The sequence below is a fragment of the Clupea harengus genome, chromosome 6 (genome assembly GCF_900700415.2).
Source record: "Clupea harengus chromosome 6, Ch_v2.0.2, whole genome shotgun sequence".
Lineage (NCBI taxonomy): Eukaryota > Metazoa > Chordata > Actinopteri > Clupeiformes > Clupeidae > Clupea > Clupea harengus.
In genome coordinates this window covers 18,254,248-18,280,494 of record NC_045157.1, presented here as the reverse complement: position 1 = coordinate 18,280,494, position 26,247 = coordinate 18,254,248, and the positions used below count along the sequence as shown (strand labels likewise).

General features: G+C 40.8%; 1 protein-coding gene across 1 annotated transcript in view; it reads right to left on the bottom strand.

Moving 5' to 3' along the window:
- Nucleotides 1-25,961, bottom strand: part of LOC105892874 (chromodomain Y like 2) — a 36,872-nt gene extending 10,911 nt beyond the window's left edge. Inside the window, exons 1-3 of the mRNA XM_031569237.2 lie at nt 25,703-25,961; nt 12,137-12,749; nt 5,589-5,806 (exon numbers count right to left, since the gene is read on the bottom strand). Of these exons, the coding sequence (XP_031425097.1) occupies nt 5,589-5,806; nt 12,137-12,749; nt 25,703-25,729 (858 nt within the window). The 5' untranslated portion in view covers nt 25,730-25,961. The remainder of the gene's footprint in view (nt 1-5,588; nt 5,807-12,136; nt 12,750-25,702) is intronic.
- Nucleotides 25,962-26,247: the final 286 nt, after the last annotated feature.

Here is a 26,247-nt window from a genome sequence, read left to right as displayed (position 1 = left end):
CGCTTGATTCGACAACTCACGTTCTGTTTGTCAGAGTAATCCCTGCCGCAGCTTCAGTGGAGTTGTGCGCAGAGAGTCAAGTGTGGGCTGACACCGGCTTAGCTCCACAGGGTCAATTAAAGCCATGAGCCTCCCAGACAAACAGGGCAATGATAGCGGTGCAAATTAAGCACTGGGAGGGACTCCAAATATTCTCCACACATGCCACCCAAGGGTGCATGCTCAGGGATCCACTACTGCAAGGGCTGGTGAAACAAGTTGGTAGTTGGTAGGATGTACCAGTCAGGGTCAGTGTCTGTGGACCTGTATGTTTGCAGCTAAAATGTTTTTGCCTGTTATCTCAAAGCCACCCACGGTTTGTCTGCACATCTAGGACAATACTGCTGGTCTGTCTGTATCAGACAAGCTCAATCAAGCACAGACAATGCTTCTGTAACGATATGAGCCTCTCTACTTCTTCTAAAATGTCTCCAACGTCTACTGCAACATCTTTTCATTTGTGTATGTGGTTGTATGTGCATGTGTGTGTGTGTGTGTGTGTGTGTGTGTGTGTGTGTTTGTAGCAGTTGTGCAACTTAATGTGCCCATAAAAATATATCTGGACGTGTGGATATATCTGTGTGCGGACACCATTCCTTTGTGTGGATGAAAGTGTGTGTGAAAGGCTGAGGGCCACATAGCCCGAGGCCTCAGCTCACATCAGCCTTTACCATTCATCCATCCTGCTCAGTGCAGGGATTGAGGTCAGCGGAATAAGCTTCTATCTTCAGTGGGAGAGAGCGCAAGAGAGGTGGAGAGAGGGAAAGAGAGGCAGAGCGAGATGAGAGAGAGAGAACAATAGAAGTAGAGAATAGATTGACTAGGGCCCAGCGCTGCCCCCTCAGAGAAAATTTTTGCCCCCTCAGACAAAATGTTTGCCCCCTCCGTTTCTGCCTAGTAAATTTACACAAATTACAAACTTGCTGGTGAAAATAATGCTCATACAAAACAAAAACGGATTTTTTTAAACAAAACAAATAAATAAATAACAGAAGTATATAGGACTGATGCGAGTCATAAAATCTGACCGATTACTCCCAATAGACAGCCTTCTCTGGAATTGTTTGATACAGCATGATGGTCAATGCACCATAGCAACCTTAAGCAGGGTAAGTAGGCTAATTCACTTCACTGGGAAAGTTCTGTTCGCTCAAATGTTTCGCTGATGTTGACAAATAAACGATTTACAGGATTTATTTCTTCTCATAGTACCAATGTTATGATAATCATTTTGTTTTGTTGCAGGTTATAACTGGCAGCATAGGCCTATAGGTTATAAAAGAAAATGATATACAATAAATATGGTGTCTAGCAACGGTACACAATGCATTTCTGTGGTCCATCTGATCTCAGAATGCTTGAAAAGTGTGCATTTAAAAGCTAAAGTTGTTTGTATCCCTGGCTAAACTTTAGTAGCCTATTCTTTTTTTGGTTTCTCCTCTATGGAGCAGGGAAGTTTGACAGTTGCATCAAATTAGGCTTTGCAGCCTACACTATGGCTGACATGTAGGATCTGTATTTGACAAAGGACAGATGTAGGTTGTTTGTCACAAAATACTGCCTTTCAGTCTTGCACAAATACAAATGAAAAAGTGTTACTTTACCCAGTTCTCCCCTTTTGTATCTGTGCCTGCATCACTGTGACTCAGACCAATCTAACATTACAAAATGTTGGCCCCCTTGCAAATCTAATATGCCCCCTCACTCATTGCATCCTGCATCCAGCCCTGGCCCTTCCTCAGCCTAATGCCAGCATTAGATGTGAATTGGGGACTGAGAAGGAGCTGAGTTTCTTTTTTTTCCAACCCAAAGGCAGGGGCTGTCCAGACTGAGCCTGTATACGTTTGGAAACTGTGAGAGCCGTGCGTTCTGTCCAAACCAATAATCATTACCACACAGACTGCAGGCCAGCAGACTTGTGCATACATTCGCTTGAAAGGAACTCCACTCTGTCCATGTCCAATGTAAAAATCATGAGCAGATCACCCAAGCTTTTTACCGCACACTGCCAGACCAAGGCGTTTTGAAAGCTTAGCTTAAGTTTATGGATGCACATTCACACCTCAGTCTCATGCATTACACATGCCTGTGCATTGAAGACATCTCTCTTTCTCTCTCTCCACCAAACGCCATATAAAAGTGGGACTGAAATGGAGGCCATTTCTCACGGCTGACGGTGAGACCGATGCAACTGTATGACTGCAATAGCCACCACAGCTCAAAATAGTGCAATGAATTGGCAGAGGGAAAGAGATGGCAGGAAGCAATAGCACACTGCCTCTCGACCATTTTCTTTCTCCCTCACTCTCTCTCTCTCTCTCTCTCTTACTTTAGCTCACTTCAATCCATTTTCCACTTTGCTCTGCACTGACTAACTCTTGAGAGGCTGAGAGCAAGAGAGGATTCTCAGGCCTAAATATGTTGACTCACTGAGGATGCCCACTGAGTCCCAACATGAGCAAAGGAGGAGAGAGAGAGAAGGAGAGAGAGAGAAAAAAAGGCTCCAAACAGCTTCATAAGCCTAGATGGAGCTTTAGGATAGCTGTACGGCACACACTTATTCAGTGTTCATCTCCTCATCATTCGCCCCCCTGAAGGTTGGCATTATCAGCACCCCCACCGTCTTTGAGGAGGAGGACAGCCATGCCTTCCTGAGGTGCTTATCATGCCTCCCTCGCCCTGCTGAGAACAAATGTGAAATGAACGGACCACCCGTGTTTCAAATGCGTGGGTATATGTCGGCCTGCCTCAAATAATAGGTGACAGAAAAATCCTGACATTCACAGGAAACAAAATAGATCTGCAGCAAGACAATGCAAGGCTGTCCTTCAAGTTCACTGTTGAATATATTTGCTATATTCTTATGCAGCAGTGTTGTATCTAGCAATTTAACACACAACCCATTTTGTGTTGTGGAGGACTGTCAAAAACTTCCAGCACCATGGACAGAGCATCATTATAAAGGCAATATGCTCTGACAGATTTCTCCAGACCTTTAGCACGGTCTGATCATTTATGCATCTGCTACAAATTACAACCAGAGGCAGTCAGGGCTGCTCCGTTTACTGATCAGACAAGACCGCCCCGCCTTCAACTGACAAAACACTGACCTTGTTTCTTAACGGTGCTCAGGGCAGACTGCCTTGTGAAATGATAAATGGTTCTGTGGTCACAGTCTGCATATCAGTCCTTTAACAATGCTTGTGCAGAATAACTGCTCATTCGAAGTCTCTCGTATGCGCTCGAGGACATTCATGCCTACAAGAGTACGAGGGGTGGGTTTGCTGTAATGGATTATGATTAAGGCAGCTGACAAACACTAAATGAAGCATTTCGGCAGGACATTTTAATTTTTTTGAAAAATCATCTGATATCAGGATTTGGCAAATAACTGAACCTGACAGATTAAACATTTTGACAGAATGTATATCTCACCATATATACTTCGCTATGTTAACGTGAAAGATTCAGAATTGATGCAGGAAAAATAAAAAATAGTTTTTTAAACAACATAATTGAATAATATGCAAGCCAGCGTAACCAATTTAAACAATTAATTCAAACCCATTTCACTGCACTATGCTATTGTAATGATGAATGAAAAGTTAATTTACAAATAACACTGGCGATAGCCTATGCTAAACACTATGTGTCATGTTATCCAGAATTTTCATGGCAGCCCCCCTTTGACAATGACAAATTAACTGCGCTCCTCACCCCAACATCACTGTGCAAAGATTGAGACACTCAAAGATTGAGGCACCTTTTGTTTAAAGCCAAACAAACAAAAAACAAATGGCCATCTTTTCTTAAACATGGTTCCTACATTTGAACAGCTAAAATGTTCAATTTAATTTAATCAATCAATTCAGCTTAATTATTGTATTAGTTAGACATTTTTAGAATTAGACATTTTTATGGAATCAGAGCTCTTGTTTAAAACTGATCAAACCTGGCTGAATCAAATAAGGTTTTGGGATCGGTTAATGGTAAGTGCATGCCCTTTGTGTTAATTAAGATAGCTATCTGACATATTGGCTTAACGGTAGGCCCTGATAATATTATGTATGTACAAAGTAGGTTATAAACTCATCACCTAATAAGTCAGCAACAAGCTACTTTTCTATAAGATACACTGCCATACTTAATTTGACCAGTAGTTGGTTGTTTGTGAGTTCTTGTTTTTCTTTCCCCGCCCTCACCGTAAAGATACTGCCAATACATACTTCATGTACACAATCCATTGGTTCTTATGATGCTAGCCAGGTACAGTTACAGGTTAGTGTGATCGTATTTTAAACGCATTTTAACAGGATTGTGTAGTCATCACATCAGTGAATGAACACATAGCTTCAATTTAAACATAGCTACTAAACTTAGCTTAATGCTAGAAGCCTACTTGTTACCACCTCCTACGGTGTCATATTAGCCAAATACAATCCACGGTTCTTTCAATATGTCTTACATGTATTTACCACAGATAGGCCTACACGTGAATTTCTGTTTATTTATATGGATAATCATGTTCAATCTTATATGAGCTAGCTGTTTTTATGTTATATTTCTGTGTTCTAGAACTGTAACTGAATTATCCTGTAGGCCTAATTTGTTTTAATGTGAAAACTATTTTTATAGAAGTTATAGCACAGTAGGCTTGTCAGTACTCTATCTTGTACTCTGTTTTGTGCTTTTGTTTTGCCTCTGAACCCACCCTGACCTGTCATGTGTCACTTTCCGCCTTGGTTTAGTTTCCTGACAGTTTCTGTTCTCCCCTGATTCTGTTTATTAACCTGTTCATTGTCTGATGTTTTTCTCCAAAAATCTGCATCCCCTGTTGAGTTTCCCTCTGTATTGAAGTTCTGTGTTTGTACCTGTACCTGTACCTGTTTGTCTTGTTTGCTAGTTTGCTTTGAGTCATTTTCACCTAGTCAGTTTTTCTGCCAGTTGCCTTTGTGCCGCTTTGCTTGTTGTCTTTTTTGTTTTTTGTTCCCGTTTGTGTTTTTGCCCTGCCTGCATTTTTGGATTCTTTTTTGGTCTTCTTTTGTTACTGAGTTTGCCTGCCTGGTAAGTTGAGCTCACTGTTTGTTGATGAGCATAATTTTACTGTTGGTGTTGAAAAGCCTTCATGACTTTGTCATAACAAATCACAATATCATAATGATACTTAAATGTACATGCGAAAATAGTAATAGTAACATTATTGTTATTCTTGCATGTTTGTGCCAGCCAAATAATGGGGAGTCCAATATATCAAGGTTATTTTAAACACTATACCTCTAATAGCTCATTCTTTTTCCTTCAACATTAAATCCTCTGTGACCAAGCAGACTAATGTAGGCTGTTATTTAGTATATATCCTCTGAATTTCAAGGCAATGTTATTGTATCAATGGCAGCCTGTGTACTGTTGTGCACAATGCGGTATGGACTACCTCCACTGTGCTTCAGATAATAGTAATAATGTGTTGCTAAATTTGGCTTCGGCCTGAGTGTTATTCCTACTGGATCAGTCCTTGCATTGTTCCAGTGCATCTGCTGGCAGTGTCTTACCTCTGGTGTTAGTGCATTGTTGTCTGAGGTTTGGCTTGAGAGCAAAACATGCGTGAATCCCTCCTCCTTCCTGACAACAATGTCTCGGAACCGGCAGTTGTTTTCATTCTGTCGCACGTTGTACCTTAGTCTCTTGTCAAACACGTAGCCTTTGTCCTCTGCCAACTTTCTTTTCACTGAACTGTGCAAATTTAATCCTCCATTTGCGAGAGTGGTTCCTGTTGGGGGGAAAAAAGATGAATGTGAGTATCTGTACACCAAGTTTTTTACATGATGGATTTATGTTCACTGACAACAATCTTGTGCGAAGTAATTGGGAGTCCTGCAGTAAAAAAAAAACATATCCATACATTCAGACATTAAACATTCTGTCTGTGTTAATTAATTTCCTCTTTAGTATCTGAACATCAAAAAATATTATCATTATCCATATCCATTTTAATAATATGAAACTATTGTAATTAAAATGGCACACAGAAAAATCCTGAACCAGGGCACCATGTAATGCAACTGAATATCATTTATATACATGTTTTGCAGGATTCCATATTTTTTTTGGTGGAGTGAGCAATAATATAACTTAATACCTTTTGTATTCTCACATCTATCAACATAGTATATGTTCTGAGAAACCACTCTAGCATCTTTGACTGCTCTAAACTTAGTAAGAGGAAAAAAATGCACTCCTCAGACCCAAGCAATCAAGACATTGATTTTCCTGTCAATCACATGTCCTGCCAGGGCAGCATGCATCCAGGCAGAGAGGCCTCTGGGGGTTGTATCCAGGGAGGTGTATTCGTTTGCCTTCCGAGTCCCATTATGCAGACCCAAAAAATGAATATACTGTCAATATTTATCTTTTATTTTGAGAAAAGTATTTTGTGAATCTGTCTGAGGGTAAACTTGGGGCGTGAGGTGGTTTTGAAAATAACGGCCTTGAGTACATATCCTCATGACTGCTAATCCTGGAGCGTCTCTTGAGGTGCTGAGGATAGGCTCACAACACTTTCACTTACAGAGTGACCATGAAGCCATCCAGAATCAATAAGAGTCCTATCATTGACAAGCCTGAACTAAAAAGGCAGCCATTTGTAACGCCATGGGTTTATGGGCCAGCAATTCTTTTAGCTTGAGGTGTTTCACTCTGTATGTTCCAATCCTGACTGTGTGCTGATCGCTGGAGCAACCTAAAGTGTACAAGATGAACTACTGAGCAAACAGCTTCGAGTCTCTTCAGATGTAAGGTGGAGTAAACTTAATGATTTCCAACAGCCTGGTACAATGATTCTCAGTGGCAAGTCCATCGTTAAAGCTGTACTGTGTCATCTTGCCAGACGTTAGCTGTTTTGAAAACTCATCAGCCAGTGTATAAGTCAGCATGCAGAGTCCTTCCTCCTTGACATGCAAGTGGCCATGGTAAAGCCACATGTCTGACAGGCAGATGTGTGTCCTGATTGGTTTGAACACCTGTTAAAACAACTGATGGGTTACAGGGCTTTGGGGCAGTAACAGAGATGTTTTTCCTGACAGCATTTGCTATGCTGGTAAGTGCCAAAAATAGTAGGAGAAAATCACCAAATATGACAAGTGTTCTGAGTTAAAGTGGCTGACCCCACCTTTTGAGGGGTTGTTTAACAGACTTTGGTAGGGACACCATCAGGAATCGATGCTAAGCATTCCAAAAGACAGGCCTGGAGGCCTGGAAACAAGAGGAAGTACAATACAATGCTGATGCTAACATATAATGCTGGTTTCAAAGGGTAAAAGACCACGAGACAGAAAAGGCAATGTCCTTTCTGCTACTATTCAGAATAGTCACGGCAAAAGGTATCCTGAGCTAAAAATCTGAATATTTAAGTACAAAGATTAAAGTACAACATGTGTGGCCCCTTACATTTATATATTATGTGTATATCAGGGCTCCAGAAAAAGCCATTTGCTCCTAAACCCTAAATATCTAAGAGCCAAATGTAAGTTTTAAGGGGCCAAAATGTACATCTCCAATGTGAACTTAAGAAAAATGCCATGTCGCACGCGTGAAAATTAGGTCACGTTTCTGTATTCCGTATAGTTTGGTCTGTGCTTCCTTTTGTCTGCCGACAGCACTTTGCACTGGATTCTGTAGCCTAGCAAGGACCCCCTTTACTGGTGACATTACCTAAACATAATTATAATATTATAAATATAAAATTATAATAATTATATAGCAAAGTATTTTTGTGGCAACAATTTTAGTGACAGATGATACAATTTTGCCAAATGATAAAATACATGAAATACATTTTTTGGTATTGTTACTCATTTCTGAAACATACGATATATTATATATGTAAAATAAATCATCATGTCAACTCAACACAAAAATGTCAAAGTCAAAACTCCTAACATTAACAACTCATTGCAAATTAACGAAAAAGCCCTGGTACATATGTCCTACATCCATTGTCCAACAAGCCAGGGCCCACATTTAGCAAGTATTTAAGGTAAACAAATTTGTTCAAAACAGCTCTCACCGCAAATTCCTTTCCTTACTTTTCACCTCAGAAAACAAACGGCCTTCAGTCAAACTGCTGCCAACCCTAATCCAAGATCCAGCAAAGGGCATTTAGATAATTCATCAATGTTTTTTCCCAGAAGCGATAGATGGGTGATGGGTGTTGATGAATGTGGAATTATAACCAATTCTAAGAAGTTAAAATTCTATTTTGTTTTAGATTTAGCCAAAAATGGGGAAGGTATAGATTTGAACAGTCTTAAGCCAGCAGTGGTGAGCCAAACACATTTTCTTTTTCAGTTTCAAAAGATTTCTGCCAGGCTCGACTGCTGGGAGTCACATTCAATCAGTTGAGCTGAATCTGAAGAAACGAAATGCATTGTGATGGGAATAACACCCAGGACTGGTTTATTTGGTTTATATACAAACCTTATGGGAAGTTAATTTAACTAATGAAGTGATGTTTTAAAAAAAAAAGTGAAAACAGATGTGCTCATTTGGACACATCTTTGAACTGCAAGCTGAGACGTACTCTTCATACAAAGTAGCAGGCTGTTGAGAAAAGATGCTTGGCTGGGGAAGGCATAGACACACTGCTGTGCCAAACAGCTGGCCAGCTGCAGCGATTCCTGTGATAATTGATAAATATGGTCCTTGGCCCCTCCTGAGATGGAGGTAAAAGTCCTAGCCTGAGACAATTGGTTACATGGTGATCAACCGGATGTAGAGTGTGTGGGTTTTTTAAAAAAGACTTCTAGCAAGATTTCACCTATGTATTCCACGCTATCCTAAACCTAAATAACCCTAAATACATCAAATCTATGGGTCAGTGGTCTATAGAAGAGACAGCCATGCAGAATACAGCAGCTTATATTCAGCAACATAAAAAGGTGAACAGTAACTTCTCTTGTTTACATGCCATGCGGGCAGCTGTTAGAAAGCTCTCCATGTAAACATTCACTCCTGATCAATATTCCAAGAGCTTCACTGCATCTTCAACTCTGCCTTCACCTTCTCCCTCAGTCCAGACTTCTGGGGGAGTGTTGCCTGCCTCACACTTCAAAGAAGGCCTATCTCAGCCTCACTGTTGTATTGTATTGTATTCTACAGTATTTAGTTACTGTAGAGTAAATAACAGACTCTCACATGTGTTATGATAAACTGCCGTTACTAGTTCTAAATGGATGGTTGCTACGGCCAAAGCCCAGTCATTAGTTCCATACCCCTCGTTGCTAGACTAGCATATCCCAGCATTCTGTTAATCTTTGCTTAGATCTTAGCTTTGTTAAATCACTGTGATCAAATGTAGTGTAATGGAACTGAGAGCAATTTCAGACACATGTGACATGTACTCTGCACTTCCGTTGGTCCACTAATTTGTAACTCTGTCATGATGGGACAGTTCATTTAAATTTTACAACGAACTTAGCAAATTAATATGCAAGTGTAATAAGGTCAAAAAACTGGAACTACCTCATAGATGTGCAAATATCAAAGGTTAATTGATGTTCTAAAGAACAAGCCAGAGATGGTAGGCCTATAAGCGTAATTATGAGATATTTTGGAATTCTGCTGGAGGGGATTTTCACCTGAGTGGTTATCTTTTGCTCAATATGGAGCCAGATTTTCTGAATTCCCCAGAGCACAAATCCTAGGGGACATTCTTTAAGAGGTTTTTGCACCATGCTGGTTTCATGTTGGCTACACTGGTGGCTCAGATGGGGCCGAACACACCACTGTGAATGCAGAGTGTTTACAGCTTGATGGGGAGAAGGAAAATAGTCCAGTTACAGCCTTTGTTTTCAGGCATTATTCTAAATCAGTTGCCAATTAGTATTCTGATCGTTCTGCCGGTGTGATTTCAGTGTCTTTTTACAGTACATCAATGCACAAAGTCAAGGAAAAGATAACCTTCATTATCTGAGGAATGACAAAAACCCATACAGAACTGTCAAGATATTCTGCAATGAACTGCAGATATAGATAGTTTGGGCATATAAGACATTACAATATAACCACTGAGCAAATTATTGGAGAGGAATGTATCCACAAATGAAAAACTGGCCCTGACATCACTGTGCTTGAACTCTTGCCTAATCACATTACACTTTGCCTTCCCTTGAGTTTGAAAAGGCAAAGACCCATGGCAACTCAGGGCAACCCAACTATAAATGGGCTGCCTTGCCATCATTTCTTTTCATCCCAACAAACAGTACTATAGAAATGCAGCACTCACATGATTCTACCAGAGTTACAGGGAACACATAAGATCAGTCTGCAAAAAAAGGAGGTGATACACGATATGGGTGCTATCCTAAAACTGTCACAAATTTAGGTTATGCTATTCGGGCTTTTGCAGGAAGAAAATACATATTTTAGGAAATACAGGAAGCAGGAAATACAGTTTTTTGTTTGCTTGTTTGTTTGTTTAGGGCAGCTCTACAGAACCAAACATATACAACTGATGCCTCTCATTCGCAGGAAATACAGGAAGCAGGAAATACAGTTTTTTGTTTGCTTGTTTGTTTGTTTAGGGCAGCTCTACAGAACCAAACATATACAACTGATGCCTCTCATTCGCAGACATTATTATAGCAGTTACAAGGGTAGACAATTTCAGAGGAGATGACTAATGGAATCTATTTCGATGGCAATGCCAATGGGCTAGACAGCAAAAATAGGACTCTCTCTCTCTCTCTCTCTCTCTCTCTCTCTCTCCCTCTCTCTCTCTCTCTCTAACCACCTAGAGACGGACAGAAATAAGAAAGCCCATGGAGAGTCTTCATTGTTCTGATGTGGAGTATTCCACAACTATTACGCTATAATACTGAACTGAGGAACAGAGAGTAAATTGCACAGTTGATGCTGGACTAAGAATTGACAATATTGACTGACTTATCTAGCTTTTATCTGTTGGCTTTTCTGTAATAAGTTACTAACCTGTTGAACATCTCATATACAACTCTGGAAATGGTATATTTGTAGTAGACAAGAAAGAGACAGGATGAATTAGGGACAGGAACTACAGGCAAAGCTGTCAAAGACTGCAGCTTTAAGTATTTTTATGATGTCTGCTTAAACTGCAAACAAACATTTCCACACTAACAAGCACTGCTAAAGAGTCCTACTGCAAACTGTCATCATGAACTCTATTGTAAGTGTTAGCACACTTTCAGTCCTTTAGCTCTTTCTGCCATGATTTAGTCTGGCTTGTCTTAGTGAACTTGTCTTGTTGTCGCAATATTTTGGGTCACAACCCTTTTTCTCACGCTAAAACAGGCACTTGGGACAGAACCAAAGACATCCACTGTCCTGATTCTCAGGAAGATGTGTTTTTGGAATACATCTTGCATTAAATCATTGCGCTTTTACTTCTGCCTATATATCATGCTTTCAGCATTATGAAACTGGCTGAAATAGAATACTACAGTAATATGTAAACCTGACTATGACTCAGCTACAGGAAGAACAAATTAAGGACAGGGCAGCACGGTGGCTCAGTGGTTAGCACTGTCGCCTCAAAGCAAGAAGGCCCTGGGTTCGAATCCCGGTCGTTCCAGGTCGTTCCAGGTCCTTTCTGTGTGGAGTTCTGCATGTTCTCCCCGTGCCTGCGTGGGTTTACTCCGGGTACTCCAGTTTCCCCCACCATCATAAAGACATGCATTGCATCGTATGAATTTGAATGAATGTTGGTGGTGGACTGACGCTTCTGTCAGTCTGCCCCAGGGCAGCTGTGGCTACTGAGGTAGCTTACCACCACCGGTATGAATGACTGGACTGGACTCTGTAAAGCGACTTCGGGTATATAGAGAAGTGCTATATTTGATTGATTGATTGATTGAAGGAAATTACTGGAATGGTCCACACATTACACTAAGCAGATGTTGCAAACATGTAGATTATGTCTAATCCATGTTTATTTGCAATGCACTTGATTGAGCTGAGGTGAAAAAAAACTCTCTTAATATACTATATTTATCTACAATTTATCTAAGCTGTAGCTGACCACAGTTTGAGGCAGAATAAGAATATGTAATAAGAATGAAGCCATTACCTAATCTGTCCATGTGTGGTGGAGCTCCACTGATGTCCATATCCTCAAGCATTCTTTCCATCCGCTCACCAGGCATTGCATGTGCTCTGGCATTAGTCCTGTAATGTAAGGGATCCACATCCCCATTCTGTAGTCCATTAGGGCTGCGAGGAGAGGGGACAAACTGGAGCCCTCCCGGCACACTCTTGTAAGTCATAGTTTTGGTCACTCTGTCCCCGGTCGGTTTGCTCCCTGTCACCTTTCTGGGTTTATGCTGGGAGTCCAGTCCTGCTCCTCCTGCTCCTCCAACAGCCGCAAGCCCTACCCTGACCCCAGCCGTGGGCCCAGTAACAGAAGTTCTTTTTTTCTTCCGATGGTCCCCTCGACCCCGCGGGTGCTCTGGGGCACCCGGGCGGCTGAGGTGGCGAGGGCTTCCCCCGCTGGACTTAGATGCTGGTTTGGTGCGGCGGTCTGTGTGCAGATGCAAGCTGTTGAACTGATCGATGAACTCCTCACAGTGGAGCAGGTGGTGCTCGGGCTCCCAGGTGTCCTCTTTGCTTCCGTAGCCCTTCCACCGGATCAGGTACTCCCACTTCCCCTTCTTGTTCTTGCGCTTGTCCACTATTCTCTCCACCTGCAAAAAAGGGAGGGGTTAGATTAACAATCAATAAACACGGTCACTTCATTTTGGGGGATCTTGTTAAGACTGAGAAATGAATGAGACGTGATTAGGCATTGCACTGACTGCCGTTTCAGTCATGTCACTGCATGCGGCTGTTTAGTAAAAGTACACCAGTCCTCACCTCATGGCTCACACTCAGTCTGGAGGCCTGAGGCCTGAGGTCTGCCATCTTGCTCATTTGGAATACTCCCAATGGAGAAACACCACTGACAGAAAGACCAAACTAAAACTGGTCTTTTTCCCTCTGTCTCAGTTTCTCCCCATCATCTTTTTTTCACCTTTCACTCTCTGCCCATCCATCTTTTCCCGACACTTCAGCATGGCAATGTCTAGTGATTATCTCCATTTAAATGCAAATATGCTTGTTCATCATTTCCCTGGCTGTGTTATGTCTTGACCAAACTAAAAGAAAACTGAACTACAGAGTTAAAGAGAGCAAAATCTATTGCATATGTCATTACTTGTATTTTCCTTGTCGCTACCACTGAGAATGGACTTATTTCTCATTTAACAGCCTCAACAGCAGCCCCTGCATGTATTAGATCTTTATGCAGCCTGACTATGTAGGGTTTTTTACCTTTTTAAAACCTTCCTCAAATTAATTCTGATCATACAATGCCATGTGAACTGCACCTGTCGTTCCAACTGGCCATCCAGGTTCACTTTGCCATAGATGCCTATCTGACATCATATCGTGCAAAGGTGTAAGCCTCAAAGACATTTGTGTCACAGCCACCTAGGCTCCTCCGTAGCCAGTACCACTACCTGTGAACCTTTGATGGTAAAAGATTTGCACTGCCGAGATGTTATTATCTTTGGGACAACCAATGAAATATGAATAAGCCATTTCAAAGCTCAGCAACAGTCAGCTTAACATTGCCCTGTGTTATTTATGCTCCAAGATATCCATCCTTGAGGGTAGTTGCTATGAGGGCCTACAAACACTTCAAAGGATCCATTGCACAAAACATATCTTGTTGCTCACGAGCCTTAAAACTTTTGAGAAGTATAGTATTAGCATTTCTGAACAAACTGTACACAGGTACATCAAAGACAACTGTGCAGTGTTTGCTAAACTAACACAGGCCCTAAAAAGAGAAAGAGACCTAATGTCCCATTCTCAAACTAAATAGGGCTGTGTATTGGCAGGAATTTGGCATTACGATATTCATTCAATATCTTGCGATACTGTAAGCAAGGCGATATATTGTGATTTAATAAACATCTAATTTTACGAAAACTATCATAGTAGCCCAGCTAGGTTTGCTAATGCACCCTGTCTCAGTTTACGTTACGTTGGAGTGGAAGAGTCAAATGGCTGAAGGGAGATTACAACTCTGCTTTCTAGTGGTCGGGGTTTAAATACACCACAAAATGAACTGCTGTCTGCCAGGTATCTTTGAATGTAAACTATCAATTAAAAAATGTATAGTGTTTTTGAGAATCGATACAGTTTCATAAAACATGTGTATCAATATTTTCTTACACCTCTAGAACTAAACTTAGGATATATCCTGTAAGAAAATATTGATACACATATATATTATGAAAATGAACTATAAGCATACTTGTGCAAGGTCTTGGTTACAGTTGCGAATGGAATACAAAGTACTAAAATGGAGAAACAGAATGCACAGCAATACTGAGAAAAATGGTTAAAAATTATTATTTTCATGTCTTCATAATTGCACGGCGGTTGATGGTCTTTTGACAACAAAAAATACACAATTCACCTTTGAACATATGCATGTAATATTGTATTAGGGAAACAAAATGTCCTCTAGCTGTGCTTGATGCTTTATATTTCTCTATGTCAGTGTTATGCATCGTACCTGTTTGACATTAATGAAGGAAATGCATTTTTTTTTTATTGGAGAGCATTTAGGATCAAACAAAGATGCACTCAGTTCTAATATGTGTCTTTGGTGCAGAATTTAGACTGAAATAAGGACTTGTTAGACTTGATATATGTCCATTCTTCCTTAAGTGTTAAGGTTTGGGATCAAAATAAATACCCTTTTTGAATTTTGGTGTAATTAAAATTTCAATACCACAATGCTAGACTTAGCAGTGTATATATCAAATATAGCAAATAATATCTCAAAATAAGGCCATGAAGTAAGAAGAATTGAGAAGAAGAATATGTTTTATATAATAAGAAATATAATATATAATAAGAAGAATATGTGGCAGTAAGCATGTCTCAGCATAGGAGAACATTCACTAATTAATTTGGTGTGTACAGATGAAACTGAACACCACATGATGTAACATGTCGCATGGGTGAGATAAGACCATTACCACTGTGAACTGAGATAAGAGGCCATAGGGTGTACAGTATGTCCATAAGTTACCTCAGTACAGCTTTGGAACATTCACTAATAATTCAACAAACTTGTGAAGTCATAATCATGTATTTGTAAACTCTGACAATAATTTAAAGCATGGTGGAAAACTGCCAATATACAGTATATTTGTGCACTATAAGGGAGACTGTAGTCACACACAGATTGGTGGCTGTAAAATGGAGGGTTTGGGTTTAGTTTTATGTTATGTTTTACTACTTCACATAAATGTGCCAACAGTGAACCAGCATAGCCATTTCTTATTCTTTAATGTCCTTTACTTCTTTTGTACTGTCCATTTCACATATCACTACAGTAAAGACTTGAGGCAAACTAACTGCCATGCTTTCAACACTCCCATATATTTTCCTTGTATTTGTTAGGTGTATAGCTATGTATAGGAGTTATATTGGTGCAAAACACAGACATATCGGTTTTGGGCATGAATTAACAGCTAAGACATCAGGCTCTTAGTTACAAACAAGCATTGTAAGGGACGAATGCATGGCAAACCAAACAAAACTATTATCGCACCAGATGATTGTACTGAAAGGAGCACAGAAGAGAATATTAAAAGTTATTTTTCAAGATAAATATGGGAAGGCTTGGGTTCATACAACTAACCAAAGATTGGGGACATAACCTTTCCTGTCTAACTCCAATCCCTCTTTTCTATCTAGTGATTTGTCATGCTTTTCTTTAATTGTCAGCTTTATTTCCTTATGACCTGATTTTTGTCATTTGCACATGCAAACGATATGGCATGTCCAGGCATGTCGAGCTGACGCTGCCTCTTGAGGACCTTTTAACAGAGGTACAGTATATCGCTCACATAACCAGACATATTTTCTAATGAATCCAACCAGACATTTGATCTTAAGGATGGTATATTTACTGGGCATTAGTGCTGACATTAGCAATGTGCTTGGTCCACTCACATACAAAGAGTAAAATGTGGCAAAATGCGGCAGCTAGACCAAGACCAAGGTAGTAGGATTTTACTGTTTGTTTTTAAGGCTGTGAATGGTCTTGCTCCAGCCAATATTTCAAGTCTCGTGACCCATTATGTTCCATCAAGGGAGACCAGCTGCTGACTACAACCAGACTAAAAACTCTCTTTTATATGCTGACTCTCCCTAGGTTTAAACTATGTGTCCCTTTTAGTTGCATTTTAGTTCAGTCTGAGGTTGTGCTTTTAGTTCAGTCTGAGGTTGTTCTATGTGTTTTTGGTCAAGTTCATTTGTAATTCTGATTTGTTGTTCTTTTACTGTGCTTTATTTTATTGGTGCTTTTACAACACCTGAATGGAGTCCTGGAGCACTCCTTCCGAGGGAAAGTGGAGCGCAAACTGAACATGTTCGGCAACATCATATATGAGACACCTCCCCTCCAAGACTGTGCAAGATCAGAGACGTCATCAGATCAGCTTCATCGCCAGGGCCAAATGGGCTCCCCTTCAAGCTGTATAAGAACTGCCCCCAACTGGTAAAGATCATGTGGAGGCTGATGAGGACTTCATGAAAGAACCAGACCATCCCATCAGAATGGCAACTGGCAATCGGGGTCTTCATTCCCAAAGAGCAAAATTCCATTCCATTGCCTTGTTAAACGTGGAAGGAAAGATCTTCTTCTTGGTTCTGGCTAGAAGGATGGCCAGCTTCCTCAAGGGCAATGGTTACATTAACACAAGTTGCTAAAAGGCTGGACTCCCAGGCTTCCTATGATGCACTGAACACTCCTCCATGAACTGCGAGCAAATACAATGTGCAAAGAGAGAGAGGGATGACCTATATGTGTTTTTTGCGTGTCATCCATCACCATCACAGCAACATCATAGCCAAGTATTTCAGCAACCTCCACATGTGCTTCTCCCTAGAAGGCTTTATGATGGGATGGAAATTCCATCATCAGTAGCCAGCAGGATGGATGGCATCTCCAACACTTACATTAGGAAGTGGTTGGGCCTCCATTACAGGTGCTCCGACTCGGGCCTCTTTGGCAAGAACATGTTGCAGCTTCCACTGAAATCCATCAGCTTTGAATACAGGCAGGAGAAAATCCATCTCGTACACTAAGCGAATCCAGGGACCAGCTGATAAAGAGAGCAAAAGGTGGATGTCAGCACTGGGCGCAGGTGGAGGGCACAGGCAGGGGTGTACCGAGCGATCAGCAGGTTGCAGCACAAAGAGGTCCTGGGAAGAGTGCAAGACAGTTGGGCAGGAGAGAACCTGTGCAGATCTGGTCCAAAGCCACAAGTCAGCAGAAGAAGACCGTGGTCGTGAAAGTCACATGGGTGGAGCAGGAGCGTTACCTCATCAAGGCAGTGTCCCAGGGCCAGCAAGGAGCATGGACCTGATTTGAGGCCACCACAGGCAGAGGCATCAGCTGGACAAACATCTGGTGAACTTTGCAAGCACAGCTCAGCTTGTTGATTAGGGCAATAAATTACACCTTTCCATGTCCCCGAAACCTCTCCCAGTGCCTTGGGGTGACGACAAATGCCCACTCTGCAGCTACAGCAACACAGGCCTTCAGCACATCCTGTTAGGATGCAAGGCACAGGGGCGCTTCAGGTGGCAGCACAACCAGCTTTGAGGAAGCTGGCAGAGCCGTTGGAGAAGTGGGGGTAAACAACTCCTCAGCTAGCCATCGACCACTCATTCCTTTTCTCAAGCCAGGAGAGAACTGACAGAAGCCAGCAGCATTAAGACAACATCTCTACTTACTCCTGGAAAGGCATGGGACATGCGTACTTACCTGGGCAAGCAGCTAGTTTTCCCACCTGAGATCCCACAAACAACTCTCAGACCACATGTCGTGATGTGGTGTATGAAAGTTATGGTATCAGTAAGCAAAATAACTGCTCGTAATCAGCTTTATATTCATATGCTAACACATTTCTGTGGTTATTTTACATAGGCCCCCACTCATTTAATGGTGCCTGGAAGGAGCTCAACTCTCAACAGCGATTCATTTGACTCATTGGACTGATACATGTAAACACTGGAAAATTTTAAACAAACAGTTCAGATTAGCCAGCTGTAGGTATTCCATTACAGGACAATGGAAATAATCTGCATTTTTTTGTAACCATGTCTCTGGCATAGATGAAAAAACAAAAAAAAAGATAATGTGAGCTTAGGTCCCACAGGTCTGTGTGTCCAAAAATAGAGATGTTTTTTTTTTCTGTGAAATACCTCAATTGTGCCAATGCCAGATTCTGACTCCCAGAACTGATGGATTGTCTGGACAAGCTCCAAAACTTCTCCTAATTCTGATGCAGTGTAAAAACACTGTTTCTGTAGAGCTAGGGCAGATGAGTTCTATCAGCGATATGTACAGATGAAGCATAAACATGGCTTTAAACATTTTTTCGTCCAAAGTCCAAATTTTCTCTCTCTCTCTCTCTTTGGAAGCATCCTCCAACCTACACACACTGCTTCAAATGCGCTTGGTTTGGACCTGATATAGAATTTAAAGGTAGAGGTGAGGATTTCTGCACAAAAAAAAACATGAGTGCAAAACCAAAAAAGACTGAAACGAAAAGAATAATTTGTTGAAGCCTGAGGATCACCATTAATAGGGAGCCATTTGAATGCACATCTGTGCTTTACACTCTGCCTTCTCTCTCTCTCTCTTTCTTTCTCTCTCCCTCTCCCTCCCTTTCTCTCTCTCTCTCTCCCTTTCTCTATCTGTCTCTCTCCTTCTCTTAGTATCGCAAATAGGAGACAGCAATAGGACATAAGGAAAATGCACACATGGATGAGTGGTGTCTCCATTCCCAAAAGCCTACTGTACTGGTAGCTCCCTTTTACACTCTGCCTTCTCTCTCTCTCTCTTTCTTTCTCTCTCCCTCTCCCTCCCTTTCTCTCTCTCTCTCTCCCTTTCTCTATCTGTCTCTCTCCTTCTCTTAGTATCGCAAATAGGAGACAGCAATAGGACATAAGGAAAATGCACACATGGATGAGTGGTGTCTCCATTCCCAAAAGCCTACTGTACTGGTAGCTCCCTTTAACACCCCTCGGCTAAGTGCACAGAAAGAGGTCCAGACAGAAGGTCTCTAAGAGTAAATGTTCAAGTGGTCTGAGAAGACTAAATAAAAAAAGGAAAAGAAAAGCAAAAAAATAAAGAAATGTCTTTCCTCAAATCCTTTGTTAAATTGTTAGTGAGTGGTTTCAGAAAAACACTCTGCTGTGTAGCTCTTTAGAACACTGGACTCCACAATATGGGGTGATGATTCAAAGAAAGCCGCTTGTTTCACTTTTATATCTGTAGGACGTTTTATTCAGTCATTCAGTGTATTCATTTGATTTAATCATTTCGGAATCTTCTTTAATGGCCTTTTCTGTCTAAATAAGTTTTCAACTTTCTCATAGAAACTTCAGTTTATTTGACATTATATACCTGTTCCCTGCCTGGCAACATGTAACAAAATAACACATTATGTAATATTTGTAATTATACATTTTCGTAATTTTGTCATTTCCAATAGGCTGCTTCCACTAATGCAACCATATACCTGTTAATAGACACTGTTGTGTCATAATTTTGGATCCAAATTCAAGCTAATTAGCAAACTATAAAAGACACATGGTGCTTATTTTCACCTTAAGTTATATTATAACATTTCCTTCCATTCATCTTCACCTAAACAACCTTGAAGGAAAACTCTCTCTGGCATACCAGTAGCAACTCACTTTACATTGAAGCAGCAGGAATCCACTGGCTTGATGATAGCTCTGAGCCCTACCTTATGACAGGTGAAGACAAATCAGCTACTCACTGCATAAAGATCATCATTCTATACCAGGGACGTGCACAGGAATTTTGAAGGGAAGTTGCTCTGCCCTGGAAAAAAGGGGCAACACGTACATTTTTGCCGCCGCCACGCCCCGTCCCCTGGACGCATATTTTGCCTATATCACTTGAAACTCTCACTAACTGCCGCCGCCATGTCCCCGTCCCCTGGACGCTTTTTCCGCGATTATTTTATCTAGGCCTACATGAAGTTCTGCAGCCGTAATACTATTTAAAAAATATATATATTTCCTTCGGAGGGGCAACTTCAGTCGAGGAGGGCAAACGAGCAGTTGCCCAAACAACCTTAGCCCCCTCCTGTGCACGTCCCTGTTCTATATTGCACTGATGCACTCACCAGTCGGTCGCCCTAAACACCAATAACACAATGTTTTTGTTAGTTATGATCAGAGGACACTGCTGTGAGGACCATCTGTCTCGAATTACAAAATGTGTGGATATCATGCCAGCAAATAGACAATGTTTACCCTCAACAAACCATAAATACAATGTCCAGTTCAACGCACAGGATGTAGGATGTCAGTCTTGGCACAGCTTATCATGGCACAGCTTGGCACAGCTTATCATGATGTCATTCTCAGAAAAGCTTTTATTTATATAAATATTTCATCTAAAAACTGATATTTCATCAGTTATATCATGCCATTATGAACTGAAATATACTACAATTGTTATTCACCTTATGAGGACAGCTCTGAGCAGAGATAAAATAACAAAATATCCACCTATTTAGCATTAATATATATGCTACAAGTACTGTAAACAATGCATGCATCTATCATGGCCAATTAATATTTCAGTGTAACTAATGCATTATACTGTAAAGGACTCGGTACAGGCAACAAATGTAATTAATCTTGTTCAAACTCATAGTGCTACTTCCATATTCATCACTATCAACCAAGTCATAATTATTATTTACTTTCTACATCCTATAACTCTGCTTAATGGTCTGTTTTCTTTTCCTCACTTAATGTGAACTGAAAGTGTGATATGTTGTGGCAAGACAAGGCACAAACATGAACCCATTTTGTTAAAAACCAGGAAACACAAAATGTGGTGCATGGTTTGGTTGCACTGGCAGTCACCAAGTGAAAGGGCTAATTAGCCGCAGCATCATGTGGCATCTGAAAAGTGGCATGTGTGGTGCATCTACCCTGACAGCGCAGACATTTCTGCAGAAATTGTCTCCTCTAATAATGGCTGCTGACAGAGGCTGACGTATTGGCCTCATTTGGTCAACTTCCATCTAGTGAAAAAATTCTGGATTGGGGTGTTGAATGTAGAGTAGGCTGTCAGTGTAAGGGTTTTTCAGACACACTTGTAGGTACATCACTGCTGTGTATAATCCTGAATGGAGCAAAACAGGGAGATGTTTCAATGATTATGAAGTTCTCTTACAATACTATGCTGCATGTATTTCACATCATGCGAAAGGGTCAACATACATTACTTTAACTAGCTCAGAGAGATCTCTACATATTGCAGAACTGTACAACTTAGTTCTGAGGACCTATGCTCCAGTATGTACACATATTGATCTGCAAAAAGATATATTTTTACATTTACTGATCACATTTTCCTTTGCATAGTACTCCTCTCGTCAGAGGAAGAAGGAATTGTGCATTATAGCCACCGAGCTCCTTGTAGTAAATAAAAACCTTAACCACATTGATGTGATTACCGCTCTGGCGCCTATTGAGTTACAGAAGTGCTAAAGGGAAACGAATGAGTGTTTGCTGAGGCGTCTTCATGAGAACATGCAAGTCCCTAATGGGCCTTCAGCTCAAGAATAAATTAAAGGACTGTCTAATGCCAGGCCAGTTAGACGGATAATCCTGCTTCATTCAACAAGCCGGGGGCTAGTACAACTTCTGCACTACTCTCAAACTAAAGATTAAATATAAAAAACATTAAACGGTATAAGAAAAGCCTTCCAAGCATCAACCAGTTTCCCATGTCTTGAGAGCAACTAGTGAAGGTCAGGAATATATATTATGGTGTACTAGCTACATGTGTGGAATGGAGCTGTGCTTGCACTAACACAATTCACTTTTCTCTAGTATACTGATTCAATTCAAAATGATTCTGTACAATGCAACTGGATCCAAATTATGGTTAGAATATCAAACTGAAAAAATAAAACATATGTGAAAAGTATTGCTACAAGTAGAGACTGACCCCTTTCAGGTATAACATAAAAATACTCTCTAAGTCATTAACCACACTTACTGTTGCTTTACTAGAATACTAGCTAGAATACATACATATTTTCTAGAATACTACACCACATGAGCAAATTGCTGACCTTCGCAATGTCTGACAAACAAAGGAATAAAACCTACGGGTTCAGCATAGGTGCTTTCCACAATGTATATAACAAATTAGTCATTTATTCAAGGGAACAAGGGCAATGAATGCTTCCACAAAAGGGTTTACTTAGATGCTCACAATAAAATAACCGATGAAAACAGCCTACTTGCCAAAGATTTTCCATCATAATTATGACTGTATAGTTATTGTCTACGGTTTGTCCACAAAGACCCTAATTTCGTGTCATTCTGCTCCCCTCTCACCATTTCAACATGCCAGTGGGACAGTGAATGCAGCTGTAATGGCATAGCCTCATTAAAACAACAAGAGCTGTACTACACCCATGTGTCACTGAAATAATTCTGTTCCGACAGATCCATATTAATGGAAAGGAAAATGAATCATCATAATGCAACACCGTGAGCAAACCAGTCTAATGACAAGACTTCATGAGCTGTCCCCCGTTTCTTTACAGTTCTCTGCACACCAACATTTGTCGTCGGGGGGCAGCGACCTTCCCAGAGCAAACGCAGCTCATCATTATTTGTTTGTGGTCTGCTTGAGGCCGGCCTTTGTGGCCTGTCAACTACACTGGTTGTAAACCAACAGGAGAATCCACAGCCCTGCAGGAGGCTGGATACAACCTCAAGGACCTCTTTCAATGTGTGGTGAGGATTCCAGGATCGACATGACATGGTGGTAATCTTCTCAAAGCATGTTTCCTCCCACCAAAGGTCGAATATGGGCCAAACCAGGCCAGCGATTAACAGCTGAATATCTTATGGGAATATCAAAGATCTAAAGGTACACAAAATGTACTTCTTACTTTGCTACCAATCATCCCCTGCCAACTGCACAAGCGATTACAATATCCAATTACAGCATGACCCTGCGTGAACAAAAACACTACCCCTTTCCATTTATTCAAATAATACTGACACGTGGCACAATTTTTCTTGATGTTCTGTAGTTCTCAACAGCCTGTTGACTAACAGCTTGGGCATGACAACATGGAATATCTTCCAATCATCCTTGCCACACATAATCATGGCCAATTACATGACCTAGTGTAGTCCAAAATAGCTGAGTAAAGTCACTGCAGAACAACAGCTGAAATACATGCTGTGCCTGACAAGTGTTGTTAATTTGCATGTAGGTAAAAAAAAAACATTTTTGACTGATATTAAGTCATCAAACTATATTTAATTTAATTAATTTAATCTTCAATGGCTATGTCTCTCATGACTATAGTATGTTGACCTGCTTTGTTGGTCTTATCCTTACACTACGACTTCAACTTGTCTAAATGGAAAAACAAAATAGTTACTAAATTAAAAGAGAATGTTGCAATATTTGGATTTTGATCTACAAAATGCGGTTATGAAAAGTAATTCAAAGGTAATTTTTATAAAGAGATTCTAGCAACCGCTTTTACAAATTCCAGGAGGTTGGACACAAAATAGCCAGTAAAGGGATAACTGAGCAACGAGGGTGCAGTCTCATATGCATTGATGATTAATCTGCCACCAGCCTCCACACTAACATGCTAAGCAGAAAATCATTTGCATCAAAAATACAGTCTCTTAACACAGCACAGCTTTGTTCAGATATCTCAAATAGGAGGAAATAACCATTTTATTTCCAAGTGCAGCATTGGAGGAGGAAACCTGGGCAAAAGTAATTTGCTGGTGGTGGTGGATCAAGTGCAACTGAGTACCTCATCAGCCACATGTTTCATAATTTCACGGTTCTACAACTGGAGGTATTCATTTGATATTCAAACTTCGGACACTTGTAGACAATCTCTCAAGCTATCCATGCTGTTTTGATGGCTTTTTCTACATATTACAGTTTTGGCAGGTTGACAAGCGTATGTTTCATTCATCCCTTGTTGTGCAAGTCAGACAAGACATCCAGTTGCTAAATAACAACAAAAAAAACAATGACTAACTATAATGTGGCACAAGACAAAATCTGTTTTTCATCTAGATTTGTGTATTTGTTGGATTCAAACAAAGTCCCACAGCTCGCAATTTCAGTTCAACCTGACACTGCATGCCATTGCAGGTGCATTTATGGAATATTACAAGGAATAGTACCAAAGCATGGTCGGTCTCTATTTAACCCACAAAAACTGTAAATGGGTAATTTAATGCAACATTTGCAAATGCGCACGTAATTCAGGATGCAAGCATCAAACACTGACAGAATGCCTTTGAGCCATTGAGACACCTGTAGATCTCATGGTGAAAAATGAGGGTTGAGTTTTCTGAGGCGAACTCCGTTTACCTTGTCGGTCTCTATCTGTCTCTAAACACCCTAGCTTGACATTCAAGTCAACAAGTATTTGCGTATAGACGATTTAAGAATAATTTCCAAAATATGACAATGAACGTCGGCACGGAGTCGACTCCTCACCTACCAATACCCCTAAGCACAGAAACACCTGGCTTTACGTATTCGTGTCGGTATTTCTCATTACCTCAAATACACATCACACCTTTGATTGTAGGCCTAACGAATTGTTCCAAACAGACACAGAGCTATGGCCCAACACACTGGACAAACATGTGACCAAATTTAACCGTGATCAGAGGCCACCTGAATGACGCATCGAAGCAATTTAGGCTACTTTATGACAAGAGCAACAACGCAAAAGGAAACTGAAACATAGATTTGGCTGCATTATCAAAATAAATAATATCATTAGGCTTATAGTTTGCCTTATTAATACACGTTTGCATTACAATTAAGAGCAAACGACTACGCGTAGGTGATATGAAATAAATCTTTTCATCAAAACTCTCACGGAAGCCTTATCTCAATAATATATTGCAGCCAATCAATGGTAAACACGTACACCCTGAACAAACTCGTGGAAATAACTTGGTCAACTAAAAAAGTGCAGACAGACTGTTAACAGTTCAATAAGACAGTGGGTAAAATGTTCTATCATCCACGTGAAGTCTTCTAAACACTGTGGTAAAACGTGGTCACCTGCTATTGGAAGGAGTGTTACATGTATTTGTTGACATGAACAACAATATTTAAGCTTCCTCTAATTTAAAAAATAACCGTACACTGCCCAAGCCATCAAACCCTCTACAGCTTAAATATGTATGTGCTGTCATGTTACGATAGCCTACTTTATCACGACTTTAAAGACTGGGGACGTGGAGTTGACATCTTTCGATGCCGTCGCTATCAAATTTACCCGGCCCCGAGCTAGACACCCGACAAAAGTATAGACACAGCGAGACAGAAAAAACGAAAAGGTTTCATCCTCATATTGCTTAGTGGATTGGTTAGTTTCGCCTGTTAAAAGGCTTAAGACATAGGTTTTCCATGCGAGAGGACCTCCCCTTACTTCCTAATTCCAATATTCGTCTATTTTTTGAAGTATAACCCTCTGACAAGGGCTTACAGTACCTCATAAAGATCTCCCGAAGCCATCATTGGGTGCGGAACTTGGTCGTTGCGATGTTCTTGACTGGCTCTCTAGCTTTTTTTCGCTATCTCTCGCTCGGTGTATCGGAGAAAGCCCCGATAGACGGGTATTAACGAACTGCCTTGTTATTCTGAGCCAGCCGCAGTAGCAGATCAGCAGACAGTGTCAATCGAGCCCGGCTGCGATGGATTGTTCCTCACTTAAGACAAACAAGTAGGGGGGAGAGCGGGGCGGTGCTGTTTGTACATTACGAAGTGGTGTATGGAAATTAGTCAACCTAGTCATCTCTAAAACGCTCTTTACTCTCCTTCGTTGGTGAGTAGCTTCACAAACCAATGGTGAGGTTACAGGACTCCGCTACACAGAGGCTACCATTGGCTGACTCCATGCACTGGCACCCATTTGGTCTCCATTTAATGTTTCTCCATGAGTTGACAAATAACCATCCCGAGACCTTGTTTGCTTGTTTATGAAATACAGATAAACGAGCAACAAGGGATGGTGCACAGCTCACAACAACTTAAAA